This window comes from Osmerus eperlanus, chromosome 9 (genome assembly GCF_963692335.1).
Source record: "Osmerus eperlanus chromosome 9, fOsmEpe2.1, whole genome shotgun sequence".
Lineage (NCBI taxonomy): Eukaryota > Metazoa > Chordata > Actinopteri > Osmeriformes > Osmeridae > Osmerus > Osmerus eperlanus.
In genome coordinates, this window is record NC_085026.1 from 4,804,982 (window position 1) to 4,818,707 (window position 13,726).

General features: G+C 48.0%; 1 protein-coding gene and 6 gene segments (V, D, J or C); all 7 read right to left on the minus strand.

Annotated features, from left to right (window-relative positions):
* Positions 1-2,251: 2,251 nt before the first annotated feature.
* Positions 2,252-4,187, minus strand: LOC134026198 (T cell receptor beta variable 7-2-like). The segment is given in 4 exon segments: positions 2,252-2,551; positions 2,682-3,029; positions 3,161-3,902; positions 3,984-4,187. Coding segments are annotated over 3 exon segments (435 nt in total).
* Positions 4,188-4,390: 203 nt separating this feature from the next.
* On the minus strand, positions 4,391-5,030 carry LOC134026619 (T cell receptor alpha variable 22-like). The segment is given in 2 exon segments: positions 4,391-4,686; positions 4,818-5,030. Coding segments are annotated over 2 exon segments (348 nt in total).
* A 222-nt stretch (positions 5,031-5,252) lies between these two features.
* On the minus strand, positions 5,253-6,078 carry LOC134026621 (immunoglobulin lambda variable 3-25-like). The segment is given in 3 exon segments: positions 5,253-5,493; positions 5,763-5,880; positions 6,039-6,078. Coding segments are annotated over 3 exon segments (396 nt in total).
* Positions 6,079-6,875: 797 nt separating this feature from the next.
* LOC134026199 (T cell receptor beta variable 7-2-like) lies at positions 6,876-8,822 on the minus strand. The segment is given in 4 exon segments: positions 6,876-7,185; positions 7,317-7,664; positions 7,796-8,537; positions 8,619-8,822. Coding segments are annotated over 3 exon segments (435 nt in total).
* Positions 8,823-9,025: 203 nt separating this feature from the next.
* On the minus strand, positions 9,026-9,665 carry LOC134026622 (T cell receptor alpha variable 22-like). The segment is given in 2 exon segments: positions 9,026-9,321; positions 9,453-9,665. Coding segments are annotated over 2 exon segments (348 nt in total).
* A 222-nt stretch (positions 9,666-9,887) lies between these two features.
* LOC134026623 (immunoglobulin lambda variable 3-25-like) lies at positions 9,888-10,713 on the minus strand. The segment is given in 3 exon segments: positions 9,888-10,128; positions 10,398-10,515; positions 10,674-10,713. Coding segments are annotated over 3 exon segments (396 nt in total).
* Positions 10,714-11,483: 770 nt separating this feature from the next.
* Positions 11,484-13,255, minus strand: LOC134026624 (uncharacterized). The gene is made up of 4 exons (XM_062469514.1): positions 13,179-13,255; positions 12,521-12,693; positions 11,952-12,299; positions 11,484-11,820 (listed from the first exon to the last, which is right to left on the minus strand). Exons 1-4 carry the CDS (start codon positions 13,253-13,255, stop codon positions 11,810-11,812), a joined length of 609 nt encoding a protein of 202 aa, XP_062325498.1. The 3' UTR covers positions 11,484-11,809.
* Positions 13,256-13,726: the final 471 nt, after the last annotated feature.

The window sequence follows — 13,726 nt, forward strand, 5'->3', positions numbered from 1 at the left end:
TGCTGCATTCGCTTGCAGTCAGATATTAGAAATTCTTTTTCGCAAATGTCCAACTCAGTGGAGTGGGGAGGTCAGCAGGCTTACCTGCGATCCAGAACAAAGGAACAGAGAAGATAGTGAGAAGTCTGATCATGGTGACCATCAGTGCTGAGTCTGGAGGACCAACTGAGGACTTAGCATCACTTACTGATATGCTGTTGCTGGATCTAATTCAGACCTCAGATGCAGGTGTTTCACTCTGACACACAAACCACTCCTGTATGAGAGAGGAGGGTTTTTGTAGATAACAGAGGGGATCTGTAGCATTGTGCATAGCTGGCAGCACAGTAATAAACTGCAACTTGGATGTTTACACTCAGGTTCTTAATGAGGGGAGAGGCATTATTTGACTTGTCACCACTGAGATCCCCAGAGAAACTTAAATGTTCTTCATTTGAACCGTCCAAGTTTGGAGTCCCATAAATCAAATACCCGATGAGTGTGAGAGCTGGGTCCCCTGGTTTCTGGAAGTACCAGAGCATCAATCTATAGTCTGTTTTACTGTGGGTGCAGATGAGTGATGCACAGTATCTCCATCTCTGCTGAGGAGATCAGAGGGAGTCTGGTGGACCTCCACAGTCTGACACACACCTGGACAGACAGAGAGAAGATATTACCACCACATGGACACACAAGACTTACAAACACTTTATTACAATATAGAAATCATTCACATTTTGAATATCTAAACAGTCATGACTCTGAGAGGGATATATAACATTTACCGGTCAGGATGAAGAAAATCCCTGTGCCTATGAGACATGTGATCATGTTGACTCCCAGTCCAGAACTGTTCAGGGACTCTGAGGAGCTCTGAGCTCTGGTGTGATCCAGAACAAGACTTCACCCCCAGCCTGGTGCTGGAGGACTTGTTGAGCTGTAGCTCCACCTACAGGTCAGACACCACATCTGTTCTGATGATGCAGGAAAACAAACCCAAGGCTGTCACAAACCAGTTTTTGTTCAGCTGTACAATCAGTTTGTATCACTGTGTTGGCTGACAGCACAGAAATACAGCCCGCTGTCCTCTGGTGTCAAGTCCTTTACAGTGAACGCTCCGTTCTGAGCTACAGATTTAACAGCTGAGTATTTGGTTTTACTGAGATCTCCGTAGTCCGGCTGCAGACCAACGCTTGTGAACACGATGAGCATCATGGACTCCCCTGGACGCTGTCTGAACCAGTACATCTGAACGTGACCCGCGTCTTTCTCATGGCTGCAGTTCATCTCTGCAGTTTTCCGGGCAAGACTCCAGATCGTTCCTGGCTGCTGTGTGACATCACTCTTCTGGCAGTGACCTGTGGGATGGAGATTATAATCATAGCAGAGTGGAAGTGATGCTCTTGTAACCATCTACAGCGTGTGAGCGTTATCTAGTCTATCATGGAGATGTTTCCTGTGTAGCCACTGACCCTACAGTACCTGTGAGCCAGAGTAGAGAGAGAGACACTGGGACCTCAAGATCTGGAGAGAGCTGCTCTGAACACAACCACTGGTGCACCTTCTCCAAACTGAGCTTCTGTAGGACTGGGAGGGTGGGAGGGTGTGTGTGTGTGTGAGTGAGTGAGTGAAAGTCCTGCATCATCTGAGGTGTTGTTGCATCAGGAAGCTCCTCCTCTCCTCATAGCTGAGCAGAGTTCTGGCCCTGGATCAAAGCTGGTGACGGTGGCTTCATGCAGGTGTGTGGAGGAGTCCTACCACACAGACAGCGCAGTCTGGGAGACGTTTTTGTATTGAACAGAGGGGATTTACACCACTGTGGAGACTAGCAGCACAGAAATACACTGCACTGCTGTCTGAAGAGAGCTGCTCTATGGTTAATGTGCAGGTTTGGCCTTGGTTTGCATTTCCTGTGATTTTAAACCCAGCTTCAGAATTTTCTGAGTTTGCTAGCATGTATCCCAGATACACAAGTTATCCTGTGTTGGATTGTTTGTACCAATAAATGCGATTGTAACTCTGGATATCATGTCTGCAGTTCAGTTCAGCAGAATCTCCCAGGTCCTTGAGCAAGGCTGCAGGAGTCTGGTGAACTTTGTCACTCAGAGACGAACCTGCAGATGAGGGAAGAAAAGATGTTATTGCCTTCTTTAAAAAATAACAAGTAGCCAAAGGAATTAACAATCGCATGAATGTAAACTCACCTGAAGCCCAGACAGCATGAATGGATATGCTGATGAGCAGGATGATCATGGTGTTCCTGTCTGCTGAAGCTCTACCAGTGAGGCTTCACTCAGATAATCAGGGACTTGTTCTGACCTGTTACTGCTGGACCACTGTTGTCTTTACTGGGTCTTGCTTTGATTCCGTGTTGGCTTGTTGGATTGATGAATGTACAGTGATAGCAATTTGTAATGTTTCTAAAGTCTGCTTACTAACTGAGAGGGAGGAGGCTGTCTACCACTGAGCTACACCCACCCCCTGTTGTGTCACAGTGACTCTGCCCAGAGGGAGTGTCAGCAGAACACACTGTCATCTCACATGACGTCACTTAAGACCTTTCATGAGAAGTCTGAGGTTTTAAAAGAACAGCAACAACGTTAGAGACGTGAGGATTGGTGGAACTAGAGAGCCCCCTACAGTCATGATGGGGATAAACATAATCAGATGGTTCATCATTCTGAATTAAGATAAAAACTCACTGGGGGTTTTTGTGCAGCTGCACATGATGTCTGTATCACTGTGTTCACTCACAGCACAGAAGTACATGCCGTTGTCTTCTGGTGAAGAGTTCTTCACTGTGAAAGATCCTCTCTCTGCTACAGTCTTGTTTGCAGAGAATTTGACTTCACCAAACTCTCCAAAGTCAGGCTTGCTGCTGGGCACACTGTACACAACCTGCTTCATCCCCTGTCCTGCTAGCTGTCTGTACCAGTACATCTGGTAGTGTGAAGCACCCTTGGTGTGACTGCAGTCCATCTCAGCAGGCTGCCCCTTGATTGACCAGAGGATGCTTGGGGTCTGGGTGACATCACTCCCCTCAGAGAGACCTGGAGACACAGAGAACAAAACCAGGACATGAGGACGACTTGATAAACCACGGTTGAGGTCCACCAGCTCAGCTAGACCTGAGAATGAATCTCTCCACACTGTAGCAGAGAGAACAGTTCCTGGACAGTACCTGCAGCCCCCAGTAGCAACACAGAGACTGGGATGACAAGAGAGATCATGGATGAGGATGTCAGAGCTGAACACATCTCAGCAACTGACCAGAAACATGACTGAGCTGTGCTTCTCTCTCTGGAGGGAGTAAATTACGTGACTCTGATCTCCACCTCCAGTCCTGTCACCTCCTCCACCAGGTTAGATGCTGTTTCTCTGTGGGGCTCTTCAGACGTGTCCTCAGAACAAGTCAGACTGCAGTTGAACCTTTATCAGCAGATCACCAGTGTGGTGGTGTGTGAGCGTTGATCAAAGTGCTGCTCCTGATTCCCTGGCAGACGTGAGCCCCAGGTGTTGAGAGGGAGCCAGCCTCAGACTGGCTGCTCACACACACTGATCACCACTCTTATCACAGGAGGGTTTTTGTAGAGAAGAGAGGGAGGGTGAATCACTGTGCAGACTAGCAGCACAGAAATACACTGCTCCGTCACTTGGAGAGAGTTTGGAGATGGAGAGCTTTGCCTCGCTACGCCCATTTCCCTCAAAGCTGATTTGTCCTTTCACATCTTCCTCTGGATATGGAAAATTTACATTCAGATAACCAAGTAGCTGGAGAGCCCCATCTAAATGTTGTTTGTACCAGAGGATACAATCATAGTTTTGAATGCTGTGTGAACAAAGGATCTCTTTGTCAACAGAGTCTCCCAGGTTCTTGATCAGAGCAGAGGGAGTCTGCTGAACTGTGGGACTGGCAGAGGAACCTGTGGAGAGAAACAGTGGTGATGAGAAAAAGTAAAACTATAACTCTCTCTGTTTTCTCTCTGAAATGTTGTTCTGCTCACCCTTGATGCAGGACAGACAGAGAGAGCAGAGGATGAAGGCTAGGATCATGGTGAACAGTCTTCAGTTGTGTGACGACCTGATGACCTGCTGGCAGTCAGCATGGTCCTGTACATGAAGAGGAGGAGGGCGGGGCTACCAGAGTGACATCACAACTGTCACCTCAGTACCAACATCCTCAATCATCAGAAGTTTGACTCTGTCTCTCCCTGCTGGGTTAGAGTTGAACTGATTTCTATGTACAGATGGATTTTCTTTTGGAGCAGTATTGGCAGAGTAACCTTCTGGTGACTCAGAGGGGCATGAAACCACAGCAGCTTATCTGTCATCAGTTCATGTTGTGTGCACACGTGCTATTTTCACCCTGAAGATGATTGTATCAGTTTTTGTTGAGGCATCTGCCTCAGCTCTACCACTGTGCTTCCTGTTTGACACAGAAGTAGACCCCATTGTCTGAGCTGTTGGCGGTTGTCACGGTGAGATCCAGTGCAGTCCCGCGTCGCGTGGCCGAGTATCTGACCTCCAACCCCTCACTCATGGTCACCATGTTGACGTATGCGTGGACTATGAGAGTGAGGTGATTCTGGCCGTGTCTCTGGAGGTACCAGAGCATGCTGTTGTAGGAGGTGCTGATCTGGGAGCAGCGCAGGGTCGTATTCAGGCCCTCAGCCACGAGCACGTCGGGGGGCTGATTCACCCCAGAACCTAAGTAAAAGAATGTTCCAGAACTACCGGTTAAGAGCCTGAGCTGTTTGCTTTTCTCCATCAGAACCCTGAACACACACACATCCACACACTCATTTTGTTTATAAAGTTTAATCGGCTTCTATAGTTACCTAGTGGCACGAGCTGGAGAAGAAGGCACATAGCAGCCATTTTCAGAGCCATGTTCAGAAAGATTGCCTCTCAGAGACACTAGTTGTTCAAGCTCACAGATAGACTGACTGCTGGAGTTGTGTGATGCTGCTGTGGTCTCTGGAACACCTAGAGGATTCCTCAACACTCACCCTGCCTTAACCCACAGACACCACACCCCAGATCCTAACCCCTCCTTGGGGTTGACGCTTCCTGGCTGGCTTGCTGGCTGGTTGGTTTCTTGGCTGGTTACCTGAAAGGCTGTCTGTCTGATTGGCCAGTTGGTTGATTTCCTGGAAGACTAGTTTCCTGGTTAGCTGGTTGTTTTACTGGCTGGTGAGCTGTTTGGCTGGCTGGCTTACAGGCTGATTGGTTGGTTGGTTTCCTGGTAGTCTGTCTCTTTGCTGGCTGGGTGGTTAGTTGGTTAGTTTCCTGGTTGGCTGACTGTGGGAGGTTTTTGTCATGGCCCCAGGTGTGGATCTGTCACTGTGTAGAGACTTGACTGCACAGTAGTAAAGAGCGCTGTGAGAGAGTTGAGACTTCTCCAGGTGCAGAGACAGAGAGGAGCCCTTCCTGTCCCCCCTGAAGCCCTTGATCAGACCTTGGGCTTCCACCTCCACGTTCTGCCCAGAGGACCACAGCAGCAGCTGCAAGGTGCTGGGAGATCAAAACAAACACTTTTTGTACTGGGCCTGGTGAGATACAGACCATTCATTGATTCTAACCACAGAAATATTGTTGGAACAATGCATTTCTAATCGTTGATTCTCTGCTGTATTTTCTACATGGATTGTTTGTCACTTTGGATGAAAACGTCTGCTAAATGAATAAAATACTAAATGTAAGCAGGCTCATTGGACTCCATGGTTTATGGTAGAGCTACATGCTTCAGATGGATCCTGTTGGAGAGAGAGATGAGACTGTACCTTCCCCTCTGCTGGTACCAGATCATGACAGCTTTGGGGGTCTTGTCCTGGTCACAGGGGAGTCTCACAGGCTGCCCCTCCTCAACCACCACCACAGGGGGCTGCTTCAGGGACAGCCCTGCAGACGAAACCAATCCACCACAGACAGAATCACATAACAATATTGTAAATCTAATGAAGATAAGCCTTACATCCAACAAACAAAGCTGCTAAGCACATTGTTGCACACTGTACATTCAACACAAGAAGATGTGGAAGAATCAAGGTTAGCATTACCCAGTGTTGGCAGAGACAGAATCAGCCATGCTAACATAGTTGTCGGCTCCCAGCTTACAGTCTGAGTGCAGAGGTACCAGACTGTCAGCAATGAGGATGCTGTCATGGAGGTCACATGACCGGGTCCCTGTGTGAGGGGGGTCACATGACCAGTCCCCTGTATCTGTGTGAAAGAGGGGGCGGCACTACAGAGGCCCCTCCTGCATCATCTGAGGTGTTGTTGCATCAGGAAGCTCCTCCTCTCCTCATAGCTGAGCAGAGTTCTGGCCCTGGATCAAAGCTGGTGACGGTGGCTTCATGCAGGTGTGTGGAGGAGTCCTACCACACAGACAGCACAGTCTGGGAGACGTTTTTGTATTGAACAGAGGGGATTTACACCACTGTGGAGACTAGCAGCACAGAAATACACTGCACTGCTGTCTGAAGAGAGTTGCTCTATGGTTAATGTGCAGGTTTGACCTTGGTTTGCATTTCCTGTGATTTTGAACCCAGCTTCAGGATTGCCTGCGGTTGCTACCATGTATCCCAGATACACCAGTTCTCCTGTGTTGGATTGTTTGTACCAGAGGATGCGATTGTAACTCTGGATATCATGTCTGCAGTTCAGTTCAGCAGAATCTCCCAGGTTCTTAATCAAGGCTGCAGGAGTCTGGTGAACTTGGTCACTCAGAGACGAACCTGCAGATGAAAATATGTTATTACATTTATTAAAAAAATAACAAGAAGCCAAAGGAATTAACAATCGTATGAAAGTAAAGATACCTGCAGCCCAGACAGCATGAATGGATATGCTGATGAGCAGGATGATCATGGTGTTCCTGTTTGCTGAAGCTCTACCAGTGAGGCTTCACTCAGATAATCTGGGACCTGTTACTGCTGGACCACTGTTGTCTTTACTGGGTCTTGCTTTGATTCTGTGTTGGTTTGTTGGATTGATACATGTACAGGAAAGCACTTTGTAACGGTTTGAGAAGTATTGTTCACAAAGTCTGCTTACTAACTGAGAGGGAGGAGGCTGTCTACCCCTGAGCTACACCCACCCCCTGCTGTGTCACAGTGACTCTGCCCAGAGGAGGTGGATGGAGGGAGTGTCAGCAGAACACACTGTCATCTCACATGACGTCACTCAGGGCCTTTCATGAGAAATCTGAAGTTATAAGAGAACAGCAACAACGTTAGAAACGTGAGGATTGATGGAACTAGAGAGCCCCCTACAGTCCATGATGGGGATAAACATCATCAGATGGTTCATCATTCTGAATTAAGATCAAAACTCACTGGGGGTTTTTGTGCAGCTGCACATGATGTCTGTATCACTGTGTTCATAAACAGCACAGAAGTACATGCCGTTGTCTTCTGGTGAAGAGTTCTTCACTGTGAAAGATCCTCTCTCTGCTACAGTCTTGTTTGCAGAGAATTTGACTTCACCAAACTCTCCAAAGTCAGGCTTGCTGCTGGGCACACTGTACACAACCTGCTTCATCCCCTGTCCTGCTAGCTGTCTGTACCAGTACATCTGGTAGTGTGAAGCACCCTTGGTGTGACTGCAGTCCATCTCAGCAGGCTGCCCCTTGATTGACCAGAGGATGCTTGGGGTCTGGGTGACATCACTCCCCTCAGAGAGACCTGGAGACACAGAGAACAAAACCAGGACATGAGGACGACTTGATAAACCACGGTTGAGGTCCACCAGCTCAGCTAGACCTGAGAATGAATCTCTCCACACTGTAGCAGAGAGAACAGTTCCTGGACAGTACCTGCAGCCCCCAGTAGCAACACAGAGACTGGGATGACAAGAGAGATCATGGATGAGGATGTCAGAGCTGAACACATCTCAGCAACTGACCAGAAACATGACTGAGCTGTGCTTCTCTCTCTGGAGGGAGGAAATTACGTGACTCTGATCTCCACCTCCAGTCCTGTCACCTCCTCCACCAGGTTAGATGCTGTTTCTCTGTGGGGCTCTTCAGACGTGTCCTCAGAACAAGTCAGACTGCAGTTGAACCTTTATCAGCAGATCACCAGTGTGGTGGTGTGTGAGCGTTGATCAAAGTGCTGCTCCTGATTCCCTGGCAGACGTGAGCCCCAGGTGTTGAGAGGGAGCCAGCCTCAGACTGGCTGCTCACACACACTGATCACCACTCTTATCACAGGAGGGTTTTTGTAGAGAAGAGAGGGAGGGTGAATCACTGTGCAGACTAGCAGCACAGAAATACACTGCTCCGTCACTTGGAGAGAGTTTGGAGATGGAGAGCTTTGCCTCGCTACGCCCATTTCCCTCAAAGCTGATTTGTCCTTTCACATCTTCCTCTGGATATGGAAAATTTACATTCAGATAACCAAGTAGCTGGAGAGCCCCATCTAAATGTTGTTTGTACCAGAGGATACAATCATAGTTTTGAATGCTGTGTGAACAAAGGATCTCTTTGTCAACAGAGTCTCCCAGGTTCTTGATCAGAGCAGAGGGAGTCTGCTGAACTGTGGGACTGGCAGAGGAACCTGTGGAGAGAAACAGTGGTGATGAGAAAAAGTAAAACTATAACTCTCTCTGTTTTCTCTCTGAAATGTTGTTCTGCTCACCCTTGATGCAGGACAGACAGAGAGAGCAGAGGATGAAGGCTAGGATCATGGTGAACAGTCTTCAGTTGTGTGACGACCTGATGACCTGCTGGCAGTCAGCATGGTCCTGTACATGAAGAGGAGGAGGGCGGGGCTACCAGAGTGACATCACAACTGTCACCTCAGTACCAACATCCTCAATCATCAGAAGTTTGACTCTGTCTCTCCCTGCTGGGTTAGAGTTGAACTGATTTCTATGTACAGATGGATTTTCTTTTGGAGCAGTATTGGCAGAGTAACCTTCTGGTGACTCAGAGGGGCATGAAACCACAGCAGCTTATCTGTCATCAGTTCATGTTGTGTGCACACGTGCTATTTTCACCCTGAAGATGATTGTATCAGTTTTTGTTGAGGCATCTGCCTCAGCTCTACCACTGTGCTTCCTGTTTGACACAGAAGTAGACCCCATTGTCTGAGCTGTTGGCGGTTGTCACGGTGAGATCCAGTGCAGTCCCGCGTCGCGTGGCCGAGTATCTGACCTCCAACCCCTCACTCATGGTCACCATGTTGACGTATGCGTGGACTATGAGAGTGAGGTGATTCTGGCCGTGTCTCTGGAGGTACCAGAGCATGCTGTTGTAGGAGGTGCTGATCTGGGAGCAGCGCAGGGTCGTATTCAGGCCCTCAGCCACGAGCACGTCGGGGGGCTGATTCACCCCAGAACCTAAGTAAAAGAATGTTCCAGAACTACCGGTTAAGAGCCTGAGCTGTTTGCTTTTCTCCATCAGAACCCTGAACACACACACATCCACACACTCATTTTGTTTATAAAGTTTAATCGGCTTCTATAGTTACCTAGTGGCACGAGCTGGAGAAGAAGGCACATAGCAGCCATTTTCAGAGCCATGTTCAGAAAGATTGCCTCTCAGAGACACTAGTTGTTCAAGCTCACAGATAGACTGACTGCTGGAGTTGTGTGATGCTGCTGTGGTCTCTGGAACACCTAGAGGATTCCTCAACACTCACCCTGCCTTAACCCACAGACACCACACCCCAGATCCTAACCCCTCCTTGGGGTTGACGCTTCCTGGCTGGCTTGCTGGCTGGTTGGTTTCTTGGCTGGTTACCTGAAAGGCTGTCTGTCTGATTGGCCAGTTGGTTGATTTCCTGGAAGACTAGTTTCCTGGTTAGCTGGTTGTTTTACTGGCTGGTGAGCTGTTTGGCTGGCTGGCTTACAGGCTGATTGGTTGGTTGGTTTCCTGGTAGTCTGTCTCTTTGCTGGCTGGGTGGTTAGTTGGTTAGTTTCCTGGTTGGCTGACTGTGGGAGGTTTTTGTCATGGCCCCAGGTGTGGATCTGTCACTGTGTAGAGACTTGACTGCACAGTAGTAAAGAGCGCTGTGAGAGAGTTGAGACTTCTCCAGGTGCAGAGACAGAGAGGAGCCCTTCCTGTCCCCCCTGAAGCCCTTGATCAGACCTTGGGCTTCCACCTCCACGTTCTGCCCAGAGGACCACAGCAGCAGCTGCAAGGTGCTGGGAGATCAAAACAAACACTTTTTGTACTGGGCCTGGTGAGATACAGACCATTCATTGATTCTAACCACAGAAATATTGTTGGAACAATGCATTTCTAATCGTTGATTCTCTGCTGTATTTTCTACATGGATTGTTTGTCACTTTGGATGAAAACGTCTGCTAAATGAATAAAATACTAAATGTAAGCAGGCTCATTGGACTCCATGGTTTATGGTAGAGCTACATGCTTCAGATGGATCCTGTTGGAGAGAGAGATGAGACTGTACCTTCCCCTCTGCTGGTACCAGATCATGACAGCTTTGGGGGTCTTGTCCTGGTCACAGGGGAGTCTCACAGGCTGCCCCTCCTCAACCACCACCACAGGGGGCTGCTTCAGGGACAGCCCTGCAGACGAAACCAATCCACCACAGACAGAATCACATAACAATATTGTAAATCTAATGAAGATAAGCCTTACATCCAACAAACAAAGCTGCTAAGCACATTGTTGCACACTGTACATTCAACACAAGAAGATGTGGAAGAATCAAGGTTAGCATTACCCAGTGTTGGCAGAGACAGAATCAGCCATGCTAACATAGTTGTCGGCTCCCAGCTTACAGTCTGAGTGCAGAGGTACCAGACTGTCAGCAATGAGGATGCTGTCATGGAGGTCACATGACCGGGTCCCTGTGTGAGGGGGGTCACATGACCAGTCCCCTGTATCTGTGTGAAAGAGGGGGCGGCACTACAGAGGCCCCGCCTGCATCATCTGAGGTGTTGTTGCATCAGGAAGCTCCTCCTCTCCTCATAGCTGAGCAGAGTTCTGGCCCTGGATCAAAGCTGGTGACGGTGGCTTCATGCAGGTGTGTGGAGGAGTCCTACCACACAGACAGCACAGTCTGGGAGACGTTTTTGTATTGAACAGAGGGGATTTACACCACTGTGGAGACTAGCAGCACAGAAATACACTGCACTGCTGTCTGAAGAGAGTTGCTCTATGGTTAATGTGCAGGTTTGACCTTGGTTTGCATTTCCTGTGATTTTGAACCCAGCTTCAGGATTGCCTGCGGTTGCTACCATGTATCCCAGATACACCAGTTCTCCTGTGTTGGATTGTTTGTACCAGAGGATGCGATTGTAACTCTGGATATCATGTCTGCAGTTCAGTTCAGCAGAATCTCCCAGGTTCTTAATCAAGGCTGCAGGAGTCTGGTGAACTTGGTCACTCAGAGACGAACCTGCAGATGAAAATATGTTATTACATTTATTAAAAAAATAACAAGAAGCCAAAGGAATTAACAATCGTATGAAAGTAAAGATACCTGCAGCCCAGACAGCATGAATGGATATGCTGATGAGCAGGATGATCATGGTGTTCCTGTTTGCTGAAGCTCTACCAGTGAGGCTTCACTCTGATAATCTGGGACCTGTTACTGCTGGACCACTGTTGTCTTTACTGGGTCTTGCTTTGATTCTGTGTTGGTTTGTTGGATTGATACATGTACAGGAAAGCACTTTGTAACGGTTTGAGAAGTATTGTTCACAAAGTCTGCTTACTAACTGAGAGGGAGGAGGCTGTCTACCCCTGAGCTACACCCACCCCCTGCTGTGTCACAGTGACTCTGCCCAGAGGAGGTGGATGGAGGGAGTGTCAGCAGAACACACTGTCATCTCACATGACGTCACTCAGGGCCTTTCATGAGAAATCTGAAGTTATAAGAGAACAGCAACAACGTTAGAAACGTGAGGATTGATGGAACTAGAGAGCCCCCTACAGTCCATGATGGGGATAAACATCATCAGATGGTTCATCATTCTGAATTAAGATCAAAACTCACTGGGGGTTTCTGTGCAGCTGCACATGATGTCTGTATCACTGTGTTCATAAACAGCACAGAAGTACATGCCGTTGTCTTCTGGTGAAGAGTTCTTCACTGTGAAAGATCCTCTCTCTGCTACAGTCTTGTTTGCAGAGAATTTGACTTCACCAAACTCTCCAAAGTCAGGCTTGCTGCTGGGCACACTGTACACAACCTGCTTCATCCCCTGTCCTGGTAGCTGTCTGTACCAGTACATCTGGTAGTATAAAGCACCCTTAGTGTGACTGCAGTCCATCTCAGCAGGCTGCCCCTTGATAGACCAGAGGATGCTTGGGGTCTGGGTGACATCACTCCCCTCAGAGAGACCTGGAGACACAGAGAACAAAACCAGGACATGAGGACGACTTGATAAACCACCGTTGAGGTCCACCGGCTCAGCTAGACCTGACAATGAATCTCTCCACACTGTAGCAGAAAGAACAGTTCCTGGACAGTACCTGCAGCCCCCCAGTAGCAACACAGAGACTGGGATGACAACAGAGATCATGGATGAGGATGTCAGAGCTGAACACATCTCAGCAACTGACCAGAAACATGACTGAGCTGTGCTTCTCTCTCTGGAGGGAGGAAATGACGTGACTCTGAAGAAGCCCTCCTGATCTCCACCTCCAGTCCTGTCACCTCCTCCACCAGGTTAGATGCTGTTTCTCTGTGGGGCTCTTCAGACGTGTCCTCAGAACAAGTCAGACTGCAGTTGAACCTTTATCAGCAGAGCACCAGTGTGGTGGTGTGTGAGCGATGTTCAAAGTGCTGCTCCTGATTCCCTGGCAGACGTGAGCCCCAGGTGTTGAGATGGGGGGTCAGATGGCTGAGCGGTTAGGGAATCGGGCTATTAATCAAAACATTCAGTGAGGACCCAATGGGATATCAATTCTACAGAGTAACAACTGTTAAACCATGTGGGATATAATGGAATTATTTACATCAGTGTATTGTTATTACTCAAGGCCATCTGCAACCGTGTTCTTGCATACATAGAAGCGTTGTAAAGAATGCAATGTGATTCTTTGCGTTGTGTGTAATGTGTGAAATCTCTGTAATTGTGAGGAATGTTACAGGTGGCCAAAAAACAGCAATTGAAAGCATTCCATGGTTAATTTCTGCTCAGATCAAACAGCATTCACTTTCTAAGCAGTTAAGCACCCCCTGTTGGCTAACAATAATAGCTACACCATCATGCATCACATCCTCTCAAAGTAAGAACCCTCAACAAAAGTAGCATCTGTAGTTGTGATGACGATATCCTTCTCCTCTGAGTACATTACTGTTATTGTGGTTCAGGCAGGAGGACTGAGTAGTTTTGTTACCGATACTTTATTCCACATGATACAATACATCATTGTAATATTTGATTTGGCGTATGGTTGTGCTCGTGGCGGCTCCCTGCCGCACCCAACGGAGACACCGTCTCTAAAAAGGGGGGGGCCACATATCAAATGTGTTGTAATTCCTACACCGTTCACCTGATTTGGATGTAAATACCCTGAAATTAAAGCTGAAAGTCTGCACTTAAAGCACATCTTGATTGTTTCATTTCAAATCCATTGTGGTGGTATACAGAGCCAAAATGATGAAAATGGTGTCAATGTCCAAATATTTATGGACGTGACTGTACTTCATGTTCATTTGTAGGCCTGGGAAAATGAGCTAAAGAGCCTGCTAGGTTTTCTAGCGGAACGAAAGGAGAGGGATGAAACCATCGGCACAATGGCAGAAGACAAGATTGAAGCACT

Excerpts from the sequence above, each read along its gene's own strand:
- LOC134026624 (XM_062469514.1), bottom strand. The coding sequence starts at position 13,255 with ATGTACTCAGAGGAGAAGGATATCGTCATCACAACTACAGATGCTACT. Across the intron at positions 12,694-13,178 it reads GGTTCTTACTTTGAGAGGAT|GTTCAACTGCAGTCTGACTT; the intron begins GTGATGCATGAT and ends CTGCTGATAAAG. Across the intron at positions 12,300-12,520 it reads ACAGCTCAGTCATGTTTCTG|GTCTCTCTGAGGGGAGTGAT; the intron begins GTCAGTTGCTGA and ends CTGTGTCTCCAG.